The sequence below is a fragment of the Rhopalosiphum maidis genome, chromosome 4 (genome assembly GCF_003676215.2).
Source record: "Rhopalosiphum maidis isolate BTI-1 chromosome 4, ASM367621v3, whole genome shotgun sequence".
In the NCBI taxonomy this organism is placed as follows: Eukaryota; Metazoa; Arthropoda; class Insecta; order Hemiptera; family Aphididae; genus Rhopalosiphum; species Rhopalosiphum maidis.
In genome coordinates this window covers 10116171-10129885 of record NC_040880.1, presented here as the reverse complement: position 1 = coordinate 10129885, position 13715 = coordinate 10116171, and the positions used below count along the sequence as shown (strand labels likewise).

Below are 13715 nucleotides of genomic sequence, written 5' to 3'. Positions count from 1 at the left end.
ATATAAATTTTTTTTTAACATTTTGTTATATTAATACCTATTACAGGTATAAAAATGTGAAACAACTAATATTATTTGAATCTAAAATTAATACCTTGGTAACCAAATCTGTTAATTATACGTATAGTTTGTCATTCTAATTGTAATTAATAATTATGATTGGTGATATTTTATAAATAAATGTTTAAATAATAACCTTGAGTATATATATATATATATTATCTTTATTGTTTATATTGATTTGACTATCGTCTATCTTGAATCATGGTCTTGTTGTACCACATTTATTGTAACATATTTAAATATGTTTATAAGCATATGAATCGTATAAGCCTTATTAAACTGATGTTTAGTAACAATATGCATAACATGTTGATACTTTAAATGGTTCTTAATTATAGTATGCCTGCCTATAGGTATTATAGTTTATTCAGTTTTTAATTTCGAATCTATGGCCTAATATATTAGGCGTGAGTTGAAGATTTATTACTTTATTATGTGTTAAGGTGTATGTTTTATTATGAACTGAGAAACTCATTTATGACTAATTCGTGTTAGGATAAAAAATAAAATATAGATGTCTATGGTAGAATACTTGTGGAAAATAATGTTCTTATTTCCGTAAAGGTATCCGCCAAGAAAGTTTTATCCCCGCCTCATACACGTCGGTTTAAAGGCCTTTGTTGGTTGTTTCACTTAAAAAGTTGAATAGGGACCAAGTTTTAAAGGAAGAAAACAAGTTCTAAATATTCTTCAATGGAATAAATACTAGGTATAAATTGTTATCGTCTTAACAAAGACTCATAAAAAGTAAAGAGCTCAAAAATGTATAGTATTAGTTTTTTTTCTGTCAAAAGAAAAATGTACTTATATACATAATATTTGTGTAAAACAACTAGGTACTTAATATACATATTATTATTTGACAACATCAGAGTTATGTTTTCTTAACATGCAGTAAATAATAAAAATATTGTAAAAAGTTTCATTTTATAAGGATAAAAATATTTCTGAATCACGGATGACTAAAAGGTTAACGTATAGGTATTTTTATAATCATGTATAGAATTACTTCTATACAAAGCCATAATAAAACCATCAGTTTGGTCATAATATGGTAGACACATTTGGAGAGCCCTGTTAAACTATCTAATATTCTACCAATCCAAGTTTTCAAAAACAGCGCTCCGTGTTACTATTGGTACCCCGTGATCTCAACTAACATAAAATTACATAAGCTCTTAACATTTTTAACGAACAAATACTCCGACAATAAAGTATCAGATTTTCAAGATTTTACAATTGTAATATAAAACACTTTAGGTTTAGATACTTGTTAAATAATATAATTTAAAAAATAAGTTTATAAAATCAGTGTAATTAATAGTATACAGTGTATACTATACACTAAATAGGGACAAAATAATGTCATTGTTAGTTATTTATATAAGCCGTATTTATTGCTAACAACTGTAAAGCTTAATTGCAGAAACTGGAAGATAAAGTTTCATAAAATAATAATGTTTAAACATTTACGAGTATAAATTATTCAAAAAGTAAATTCAAAGAACGATTTTGTTTTCAATTTTAAAAAATAAAATAATATTTCAATATTTTATCAATTACTACCTTAAAGAACTTATTTCATTTGGATTTTCAGAAATATGCTAAAAGCCTGACATTTTTAATAATAATATCGTTATTGATTTTGAATCAAATATTTTTAAATTTAAATTATTATTTAATCATTACTAATTAAATTTAAACTTTCAGTAGATGCAACCCATGTCCTGTAATGAAACCCACATTCCTATGTGGTTCTGATAATCGCACATATAGTTCACTATGTCGTCTAGATTATCATAATTGTCTTCATACTACAAACATTAAAGTAAACTGCAAGGGATTTTGTCCGTGTAAAGGTATGAATTAAATAATTAATACTTATAAAGTAATTATACTTTTATTATTATTATTTGGAATTCTATCGTTTAACAGAACAAGAAGATGTTGAACGTAAAAAACAAAAACAAGCTGAACGTATGACAAACTTTATGAACAAATACAAAGCTACACTTGAAAGTGAGAAATTGAAACAGAGTACTGTTGCTCCAGTATCCAAGTATGAAGAAAAGTATATTTTTGCACCAGAAGATTTCAAGTATGAAAACAAACATTATAAATACATCAAATATATAAAAAACAACAATCAAATATCCAAGGTTTGTAAATTAATAACCTTTGTCCACAAATGTATTATCTTATAATATTTATTGATTTTACTTATAGAACTCTAATTTTGAACCAATAAAAGACAAACGCCATGAAAAAATGGATAATGAAATTATTGCAACAAACCAAGTATCTCATCATTCTTGGAACAAAGACTGCCCACCTTCTGCATTGCAAACTATGGGTGACCGATTATTGGATTGGTTTTCAGTGATCATGGCTGATGCTAAACGCAGACGTACAAAGAATAAGGGAAAAGGTAGTTAAATTAATGTTATAATGTTATTAAGTAAATTGTATTTTACTTTGAAATGTTTTGTAGCGGTAAAATTTATTAATGGATGTAAGTGGGAAGTTCGTTGGATGTACCAACATCTGGATTTGGATTCAGATGGAAAATTGTCATTACAAGAACTCTATGACTTAGAACATGATAAAAATGAAATGTGCATTAAACCTTTCTTAGATACTTGTGATACTGATGGGTATGGATTTCATATAAAATATATGTTCTAAAAAATTAATTTCATTCTAAATATTTATCTTTTAGTGACATTTTTGTGAGCCCTTATGAATGGTGTCGATGTTTTGACAAAACCGATCGCCCATGCACAGCTATTAAACGAAGAATATCACCAAATGCTCTAGGTATTAACAATTTTAAATACCAATAAGTATACAATGAAATCCTGCAATACTAGTAGTAATACTATAATAAATTTAATTGATTATATTTTTTAATTATACAATTAATAGACTTTTAATTAATGCTTTTTTTACTTTTGGTACATTTATGTTTGAAAAAACAATACTAAGAAACCATATTTGTTATATTATATATAAATGTATATTTTTAGGTGTTTATGTCCCAGCTTGTGATGCAGAAGGATACTATGAACATACTCAATGTCATTCTTCAGTAGGCATGTGCTGGTGTGTAGATAAACATGGTGTAGAAGTGCCTAACTCGCGTGTTCGAGGAAAACCAAATTGCTGTAAGTGTACTATTATAGTCTATATAACCTATCTAGACAATTGAATGTAATAAATGTATTAAACATGAATTAAATTCACTTTGCAGCAGCCTTATGGTATGGAAAAGAAGATAACCAAAAAGATAAATCAGTGGATAATGGTATATTAGACAGTGATACTGATATGGATGATGAAGATGGAGACTCAGAAGTAGAAGGCAGCGCAGATCAGTCTTTGGAATTTTAAAAAACAATTCTATCATCAATCACTGGTAAATTCAAGTATTTAATATTTATTTTACATACATATATTTAGGTACCACTTTCTAACATAATTTACTTTACTACCTGTAAATCTTTATAAATGTGAACCTGTATAATATCCACGTTTTTCCATTTGACAAAAGAATAAGAATAAATTGTAATAGTTCATACTTAAAAATACATATATCCAATAAAGGTGGGTATAGAGTAAATTTAAACTTATAAACTATAAATATTAGTTAATTATTGTAACAATAATTGTTTAGTAATTAAACAATATTGTATTTTATTAACATTCAGCAATTGAACTGCTTTTTAAATTAGACAGGGCAAATTTTTACTTTCCCTTTCTTTATGCTAATGATACCATTACTATACTATGAAATATACCAACAATAAAAAGTGATATTTATTAATATTAAAATAATTTAAACTATAGAATTGATGAGGATATAAATATATAATCAATTATACAGAACATTTGTATAGAAAAAGTAACTATGATAAATTTAATAACAATCAAAAATTGATATTACCTCAAATTAACTTTTTACCTAAATTAAAATTTAGAGGATTGTATTGTAATATTTTTTATGTAATATGCTACATTACTACCATAATAATAAAATTATTAATTTAAAACCAAATGATACCAAAATATTTAGTTATTGCTCTTTTGAAGCATAATAATAAATTTAGTTTTAGAAAATTTGTTTTATAATGTTCAACTTTTATAAAAATAAAAGCAAATAAATTAACTTACTTGGTTTGTGTCATTAATTAATTGTAACCCCCTGCTGATGATAATAGTATAAATGTTACATAATTAGAGTTATAGATACCTAAACCTTTTTGTTTTTATATAGATGTTTTGAGCTTAACATGTAAATGCTGTTAAACATAAATTATAAATTAATGCATATTCTTACTAACTTTTTAACTCCGAGAAAGCTTAACAAATCCTTAATGTGTAGTTTTCAACCACTATATGTATTCTGCTATGTGAATTTTAATTATGTATACTTTTAATTAATACATATTCTTATCCATTAAAATATTAAATAACAATTTTATCACAGTAATGTAATACACCAATGATAAAATGAAAAAAACTTATAATTTATTATGACATTATGTTTTATGTTTCAGAACAACTACTGAACAGTTATAATAAATAATATTTTCCAACAAGTAAAGAGCGAACAAAATTTGTCTAAGTTCATAATTATCATAACCCTTAACTACAATGCAGTTTTTAGATTCAGTGCTTTTTTTTTTTTTTTGAACAATTTTTATTAGTATTATAAATTAGGTATTATGCTGTGTATGTGTTCCAAAATTAACAAAAACATTTTTTTCTCAATAGGATTAACAATGTTTATACTCCAGAGTATTTGGCGTATTATATGTATTAATTATTATTATTAACTAACTACTATAGTAAATGTACGGTTGTGTGTACTCCCATTTTATTTAATGAATGTATTAAAAGTAAATATTATTAGATAGATAACAGATTATTAAATTGTATTCCTCTTCCCCCTTCTACCTTGTGCCATTTTTTTCACCAAACCCTTCTAACATGTTATATACTTACTTTCAGTAGGTCATTATATTAATTTTATATTCGTTTTTTTTATACATTATATTTATGATTTATGTTTTAATTGTATGATTTATAAAAAGTATAGTGTATTGCACTTTAATTTTACAATTTTTCTTCATATGTTTTATAAACAGCATAATATGAAAATACTCCTGTAATTAAATTTAAGGTCACATAATTAATTGTATATTAGGAGATTTTTTTTCATAAACTACATAATATTATTTAATAACTATGGACGAGCAATAGATTACATGGGTAATATGATATTCTTCATTGTTTCTCTTGTTGACTAAATTGCTATCAATTAGTTTAAATAACCTCTTAAATTGTAATCGTCCAATTATACATAGTTTACTTAACTAAACAAAATATCAATGTAGTTGTTAACACTTAATTTTGATATTATTATTTTGGTCCATTTATAATTAATAAGGTTATCTACTATTAAAAACTACAAAATATTGTACGATTATTCACATTCGCAGATTTGCCGTCCATGATTTTAATTTGTAATATTTGTATTATTATTTATTATTATTATTTTTTTTTTTTTTTGTTACCAATAATGTATGATCCAGATTTCTATCATTATGTTCTTACTAATCTGATTAACACAAAACTTATCAAATAAGATTTTCATAGAATATTTAAAAATAAATTATTTGTACCAAATTTATTAATAATTATAATGTTGAAATTTTTTATTTCTCAAAAGTATAAGTAGGCCCATTTCTGCCATTATAGATGACTTGTTGTTGTATAGATGTTTAGAGTTGTGTTTATTATTGACTTTGTCATTTTCTCGCGTCAGTGGGTTTTAATTTAATTATTATCATTATGATTATTATATTATTATAATTATTATTATTATTATTATGTTTATTAGGTAATATTATTTATTGTAACTTAAAATTATAATATATGAATCGGTATAAGTTGAAATAAGCTCATGTTACTTTTATTCATTTAATACCTAATCAAATTTATTTCAAAATTCCTTTGAGACAGTTGCTCCTATAATAATTTGAACAAAGCTCTAATTTATTATTTATGAATCTTATTATTCTTTTTCTAATACTGGTAATTAATTCCTCAAATTATCCATTGAAATTCAGTAGAAAAATATTTTAGATAAAGATAGTAGATAAATATTTTTTTGAATTAAGTTAATTTGTTACCTATGCATATATTTCCAAATATTAAAAATAATTATTACAATCATTATTTCACTCTCATTGATAATTTTCTGTTTATTTTTTTTATTAAAATTAGTTGATACTTTATATATAGCCTATATAGGTGTAAATTACAAACATTTGTATAGTCCCCTTACATTTTTTTTTAAAATTTCTTAACAAATTTCATATATTAAATTAGAGAAAATTATAATATGTACTACGTAATTCCTAAGCAGGATATCCGATAGATATGTGTTATGTGAACGTTTAATGTTCATGTATGCATTTTGTATTGTAATTTTTTATTAAAGTTTCAATGATTGAGCTACGTTAATATTTTATAACTGCAATAATAACAGGTTATGTACACCATAACAAAATAGATTTCTATAAATGGTGACGTGTAATGTATTTAGCTTCTATTATTATCGTTAATCAGAAAAATTATTCCAGTTAGACCATTATTAAGCAACTTACAGATGAACATAAATATATACGTTATGTTAAATTAATATGAAAAAAATCTTATTAATAATTAAATTAAAATTTGTGTGGTTTTGTTAAATAAATAATTTTTAAGTTTTTATAATCTATCTACAATAAATGTTATAATACAATTGTAATATTTATATGTAGGGGGTGCGGGTGCAAAGCCCTTCGCTAGACTTTTCTATGTTTATAATTTTAACCCTCCCTTCTAACAAACCAAATTTAAGCCTACAACTTAATAGTAAAATTGTACAGTACATTTTTATATTATGAGACCTTTTGAAACGGTTTATTATGGTTTATTTGAATTAAATTTGATAAAAATTTAAATAATGAATCTTAAATATATTTAAATATTAATTCAAAGTAACTTACAAGTGGTTCCATTGTTGCTAGTTGCATACTTGATATTATGTTTGTAGAATGTAGAAATTATTATATTATATTGATTAAATAGAACCATAAGTTCTACTAATTGTCTCCACTTAAAATCATTTTTTGTATGCAATTATTTATCTTCATTTATTTTATATTATTTTATTTATTTTCTAATTAAACACATCTATATTTTAAAAACATTATGGGGCGGGAATAGGACCGGATTTAGGGTAGGGCAAACTAGGTTACAGATTCAGGGCTCCTATAGGCCACAACCCACAATATAATTTTCTAACGATTTCAAATAATATGCAAAACTATATTTGTGAAATCACGAATATTTAGCAGTTATTTCAGTTTCTATTTAGTTATTTTATAACTGCTTTTTAAAGTGAAAGAAGTATTTATTTTCATCTCATACCAGATAATAGGAACTGCAGATCGATTTATTTGAACGTTTAGTAAACGGCGAATTAGGGATGACTGATGAGTATTTAAGTAATAAAAAACCTAATTTTAAATAAAACTAAAACACAAATATTATTATCCTTTATGAAGATAATTTTCTCGTGCATTTTCTGTACAATGCGCGATCATCAAATAATATAGGATAATAATCAAAATATGCAAGTAAATTAATGAGAAGGATAAGTATATAGTGATGATGTAACTACCTTATAAAACGTAATAATAATAAAATATTCTAATATCTTTACGGACACTTCGGTCCTTAATGAAATTGCATTAATAGATAATCGGTATATATTGTGCGTAGAACGTGTTACACGACATACCTACGTAAATACCAAGTTCGTGGTCAAATAATTATGACTAAAGTAACATTATTGACATTTATTTAGTTGATTTCTATGTTCAGTAGGTATTCACTTTGAGACAAGCGTGTACTTTCAGCAATAGGTAGTTTTCAAAAATAATATACCTACCATAGACGGATCAAGTACGAAATTCAAAACGAGATCGAAGTATAGTGTTTAAATGTATGCTATAATACTATACATAGGTACCTACCTCCTAATGGCCAAAAGATTTGTACACGATGAATGAAGTAAGACTATTATTGTGTAAGTTGATATATAATAATAACAATAATAATAATTCAATATTAATATTAATTGTACCGCAGTAATCTATATGTTAGATGTAGATACGCGGTGTATGCTCATTCAACCGTATACTTAGAAACAACAATAACGGTCGATTATAATTTATTGTTTTTGTGTTAAGTACTCAAACGATAATTGGTGTTTTAAGCGTTTAGACGATATTTAGTCGACGTTTGAATGGCTTTTGAATGTACTTATTAGTACGATAGCAATTTAATGTAATATCAAAAACCACGTAAGTATCTTTACAAAACAGTAAACAATTATTAAAAATTTACTTGCTTTTTATGTGTAGCGAATTGACGTCACTCAAGACCCAGCCCTTTAAGTAAAAACGTAGGTGTATCTTTAGATCTATGGTCTATATGTGGTCTATGTGTGTATTGGATATTCGGTTCGTATACATTTGTATGTACTATATAGAGTGGTTTTTGTCGTGTCGACAATGATATTATTATTGCAATACTGTAAAAGTAGATGGAACGAAATGTAAAATGTTAAAATATAATTTTAAAGTCGATCAATAAACGAAAACGCAGATGTTGTCGTATAGGGCTCTTATTTTCTTAAACCTATACTAGAAAAAATAGCAGCAGTTACCATTTGAACAAATTATTGTTTTATTTATCGAAAAACTAAAAAGTTTACGTGTTACTGTATTACATGATATGATTTTTAGTATATACTGTTATTTCAGTTAAACAGTTAAGCAAAAATGCTATGATAATTAGGTACCTATAGCGGGTATGTCCTACATAAATTTATTTCAGTTTTATGTTTTTTGTTTTTTAGTATAACTTATTATAATTATACCTTAATTGGTATAAGGTTGTTTTAATATACATATTATATTTTTTTCTGTGTATACATATTATATCACCTACTGTATAATTAACTTTGTTTTGAATGGTAAGATAGATCTTCAATCATAATTATTACGATATTAAATTTTTTTGTAATATCTATTACATATCATCGTCTATTTAATATTTATTTTACATTTTTTTTAAATATCAACAACAGGGGTATAAGCTAACAATCCAATATTATTTATATACCTATTTCATTATTTTAATTTTAGTTTCTGAACAGAACACTAAATGTATTGATTTTACAGTGATATGTGATTTTTTTTATTTTTGTGAAGAAACTTTTTCTAGTAGAAAAAATTCTCCGATCGTCAATCTCAAGGGAGGTTTTTGATACAAAATTAGATCTAGTTGATACTTATTCTGAGATGTGGAAATTGAAAAAATTCAGTATTTTTTTTAAATAATAAAAAAATAAAAAAATATTATGAACATTTGTTAAAATGTCAATATTATTATTAAAATAATTATTTGGTAACTTTAAATAGAACATCTTCGCTCAGAATAGTTTTTCATTGTATAAAATGATTTATTATTGAATTTAAATTTAACACGTCCATTAGTCAATACTCATTACAATGCCTACTAAATGATAAGGCCCACTCGATTTCTTTTGTACAGCGTAACGGTTATATACTTACCCCATTTTTATTATTTAATTATTAAATACATATTATTTTAATTATTATTGATTAATTTACTTTTTTGAGCGTTAATATTTTTTTAGTATTTAACTTCAATTTTCAAGATTCGAGTCGCGAGTCTTGTCTATTTCAATTAGATTTTATTTACTGTAGGTAAAGCTCGGAGAGGAAAGTACCTACACATTTTAATTCAATTTATATAGTAAGGTTAGATTAGATATAAGTATATAACATATTAACATTATATAATGAACGCTAACTATCGTAGACTACATATATTATACTTAATGATGGATTCAAGTTATTAAAATCGTCACAAATAATGAATACCGCAGGATACATGTCGTGTAATATATAGGTCTTATGTAAATATTTAGGACCTTATTCTAACTATACTATCTGCTGCAGTACTGCGTCGTTGTATGGGTGTTAAAAATCGATGGCGAGTAGGGCACAGGCCACACCGTATATATATATATACTATACACAATAATAGTGTATATAATATATAATGTACTATATATAATACACGTGCCAACCAACCGCACCGTTTTCCGAGTGCACTTTTCAAGTAGCCTTGCTGTTACTTTATAATTTATGTTATGTTAATATGACAATACTAAAACAATATTGGTATACAAACTTAACTTAACATTATACTTTTTGAACTTTTCTTACGGTTAGAATATAAATTTATTCAAATCTTAATTTATGATGTTTTTTCGAACACTTAAGTATGGACTCTGTAGATATTTTTTTTAAATATTCTATTGTGGTATTTAGACACAGTAGGTATTTTAAACAAATGTATTAATAAAATAGCATGAATTATTCTTATTCTCTATAAAAAAATATATCAACAATGGGAGCAGCAGGGTTTTGGTGATTACATAAATATTTTATCAATGTTTTATTTTGGTTTTTATAAACCTATAATTTCACATCTTACACTAGGTATTTATTTCGCGCATTATGTGCAACTACAGTAGGTACATTTTAAACAGCGGTAGTGCTAAGTATACGTAAAACATATGTGAATATAACATACATAATATCATGTGGTTGATTGATATGCGTCTGCCATTTTTCCTTGAGTGCCGTTTTCGAAAACGTTTCATTACAGACCGAAAGTGGTGAGCCTCCCAAAAATAAACATTACTATACACTATAACTATATATGATGTTGGAGCGTTCAAATGTCGTCGCATTGCATAACATTTATATAAGTACTCATCACTCACGGCGTCACGGGGCTGTGAGAACAATTTCAACGAGAATCGGACGGCGTGGCTGACGTGAGAAAAACAGTCAACGGTTACCGTGACCGTTTTCCCTCGAGACTGACAGACGGATCGACAGAAAACATCGCGGTTTCCAACTCACGAATTAAGTCGGGTTCGCAGCTATAGCAATAATATAACGTGACGTATACGTCGTTTATCGTGTCGCGTATAAAGGATTTAAGTTCTACCCGATTCTAGAAATTTTCTGATAGATCGTGGTTAGTGAATGATACCGTAATGCGTATAGTGAGACGTACAGTGAATATGACAAACGCATACTAACGATATACTGACCATAATATTTACGATCGATTATTATTACAAACACGCATTAACTCAATGTGTATCGCGTTAATTCGCATTAGGGAACTGGTTTATATGCACCTAAAGATTAGATGTTGAATAAAATTAAAAGGTAATGCGAATGTTTTTAAGTCCATGCTTTATACTTGGGATCCCATCACGACCAAAATAATAATTATTTTACATTATAAAACTCCTGCTAAAATTATTAATTCGCATTAAAGCGTTTAAACGCGTTTCTTAATCCTGGAGTAAGAGTTTATTCGATTTGACGAATCGAATTAAATAATAAATGTGAATTAGTTTAATACTTTAATGCGAATTAAAAGTGTGTTTATATGCACCCGAGTCTTGGACTAACTCAATGTGCATTAACTGCCGCATATAAACGTGGTAAAATGTATGGTATAATATTGCGGCAAATAAATACAATCAAACGCTGTCACAGACTATATCATAAAATATGTTGAAAATATACACCATGATAATACTGTTGCAAAGTTTTACTAAAAAAGTGTTGACAAAACACGATGTGACGATATGTTGACATCGTTCAAAAACATTCTGGACATCACAACCTTAACATAGTACATTATATTAATACTTAAACTTTTCTTGCAACATGTTGAAAATATTTTCAAAATATAATATTGCCGTGTGGGGTAGAACAGCCAATCTTCAGTTAAAAAATACGATAAAAACGACATGACTGATGATGTATAGTTATATAAACTTGGTTTAGATAATATGTATTAACGTAAACGACATATTATGATAAGGATTATGCCGGTGGACAATGGTCACTTCGACTGTGGTATAAATTCTATGACCTCAGTTCACATTGTTTACGACGGTATACTTGCGGGCGGGTAATCTCAATAATTTCCGTCGTTAAACAGTGAATCTTAGAAAACGTAGTCGTCACCTGAAATTTTCTCCGCGTTTGCCGTACCCATCCTACCATTCGACCTGAATGGCAATTTACGCGTTCGTTGTTTACAAATGTGTACAAACAAAAGTGATGTAGCATGTGCACAGTGCGATGATATTTCAGCAGAGCTAATTTTGTATATAATATATATATATCTCCTATATTTGCGATTTGCGATCCTCGTCGTTTCTGTTTCGAAAAAATGCTTCACTCGTTTACCGAAGATTACCATTCGAAGACCATAACGAATCAAAGTAAAACGCGTACGTGCCAAATATTTATGTCAGCTATATCATGAATTCATATCTACGTCTTTATTAGTTATGGTTATTTGAGTTATTTTTATACTTGAACTTTGTTGATTGTTCTTTACACTTTACGTTATACATATAATATATTAATATTTATACATTTTTGGTAAGTTCCTACTTATACAGAATACTCGTAGATTATATTACAGGGGTGGCCAACTTGAGGCTCACGAGCCGCATGAGGCTTTCATCATCGTCAGATGCGGCTCGCGTCTTATTTATAAAATTAAAATTTACTTATTAAAATATAACAATAATAATATAATATATATTATTTATTATTGTATTATTATTATTATTTTAAATGATTGCTCTTGGTATCATTATATTTAATCATGTGGCCCGCGAAACCATTCATGTTGGCCACCCCTGTTATATTATAACCTTAAGTCTAAAGTATACATAGGTATGTTACATAATATATACTATACTATGTATAGTAGTATAGGAGCCGAGATACATTTTTATATTCCTAGTATAACGATATTAAAATAGCCGTGTCATCTATCGATTTTAGAGAATGTATTGTTAATAGAATGAAATAAAATTTAATCATTAAAAAAAAATGAGAGTGCTGGAAGTATTAATATGTTATTGTAAAGTTCATTAAACTAAAAGTTTGAAATATGGGTACTGCTCTGCCATACATTAGGTGTCGAGTTGCCGAGTAGGTTACTATTATGGGTGTGTACATTTGAATTCAATATTATACCTATCATTGTTTCTGAGCGAGACGATGTATCAGCCTAAATGACAAACTATATTTTATATGTGTTTTTGATATACTTTGATAAAGTTATGTATTGTTAACTATTAAATTAATTTATTTTATTTTTAATAGGTACTATGGTATATTTATATAATTTTTCCTGAAAATATTGTGTTTATTGGTATTTAATTATTATAATAATATAAATATTTACTATTACCATATAATATTAACTTATATAAAACAAAAAAAACCATACATAATTGTAAAATTTAATTCACTCTGTTCAGTCTGAGAAGAAGCAATGTAGTTTGTTTTTCAAAAAACGGGTTTTCGAGTACTTTCATAATGGAATTTAAGATTTTCGAAATTTTTACTGTTTTAAAAGATAAACTACATTCTTTCATACATTTTCAT

At 26.4% G+C, this 13715-nt stretch overlaps 1 protein-coding gene across 2 annotated transcripts in view; it reads left to right on the top strand.

Annotated features, from left to right (window-relative positions):
- Positions 1–5157, top strand: part of LOC113549015 (proteoglycan Cow) — a 35043-nt gene extending 29886 nt beyond the window's left edge. Inside the window, exons 4-11 of one of the 2 annotated variants that reach the window (XM_026950154.1) lie at positions 1777–1922; positions 1999–2222; positions 2290–2491; positions 2555–2717; positions 2783–2880; positions 3090–3227; positions 3314–3478; positions 4620–5157. In XM_026950154.1, coding sequence (XP_026805955.1) covers positions 1777–1922; positions 1999–2222; positions 2290–2491; positions 2555–2717; positions 2783–2880; positions 3090–3227; positions 3314–3453 — 1111 coding nt within the window. In that variant the 3' untranslated portion in view covers positions 3454–3478; positions 4620–5157. Of the gene's footprint in view, positions 1–1773; positions 1923–1998; positions 2223–2289; positions 2492–2554; positions 2718–2782; positions 2881–3089; positions 3228–3313; positions 3479–4619 lie in introns of both variants that reach the window. The other variant, XM_026950153.1, reaches the window with a different exon arrangement.
- The last annotated feature ends 8558 nt before the right edge of the window (positions 5158–13715 follow it).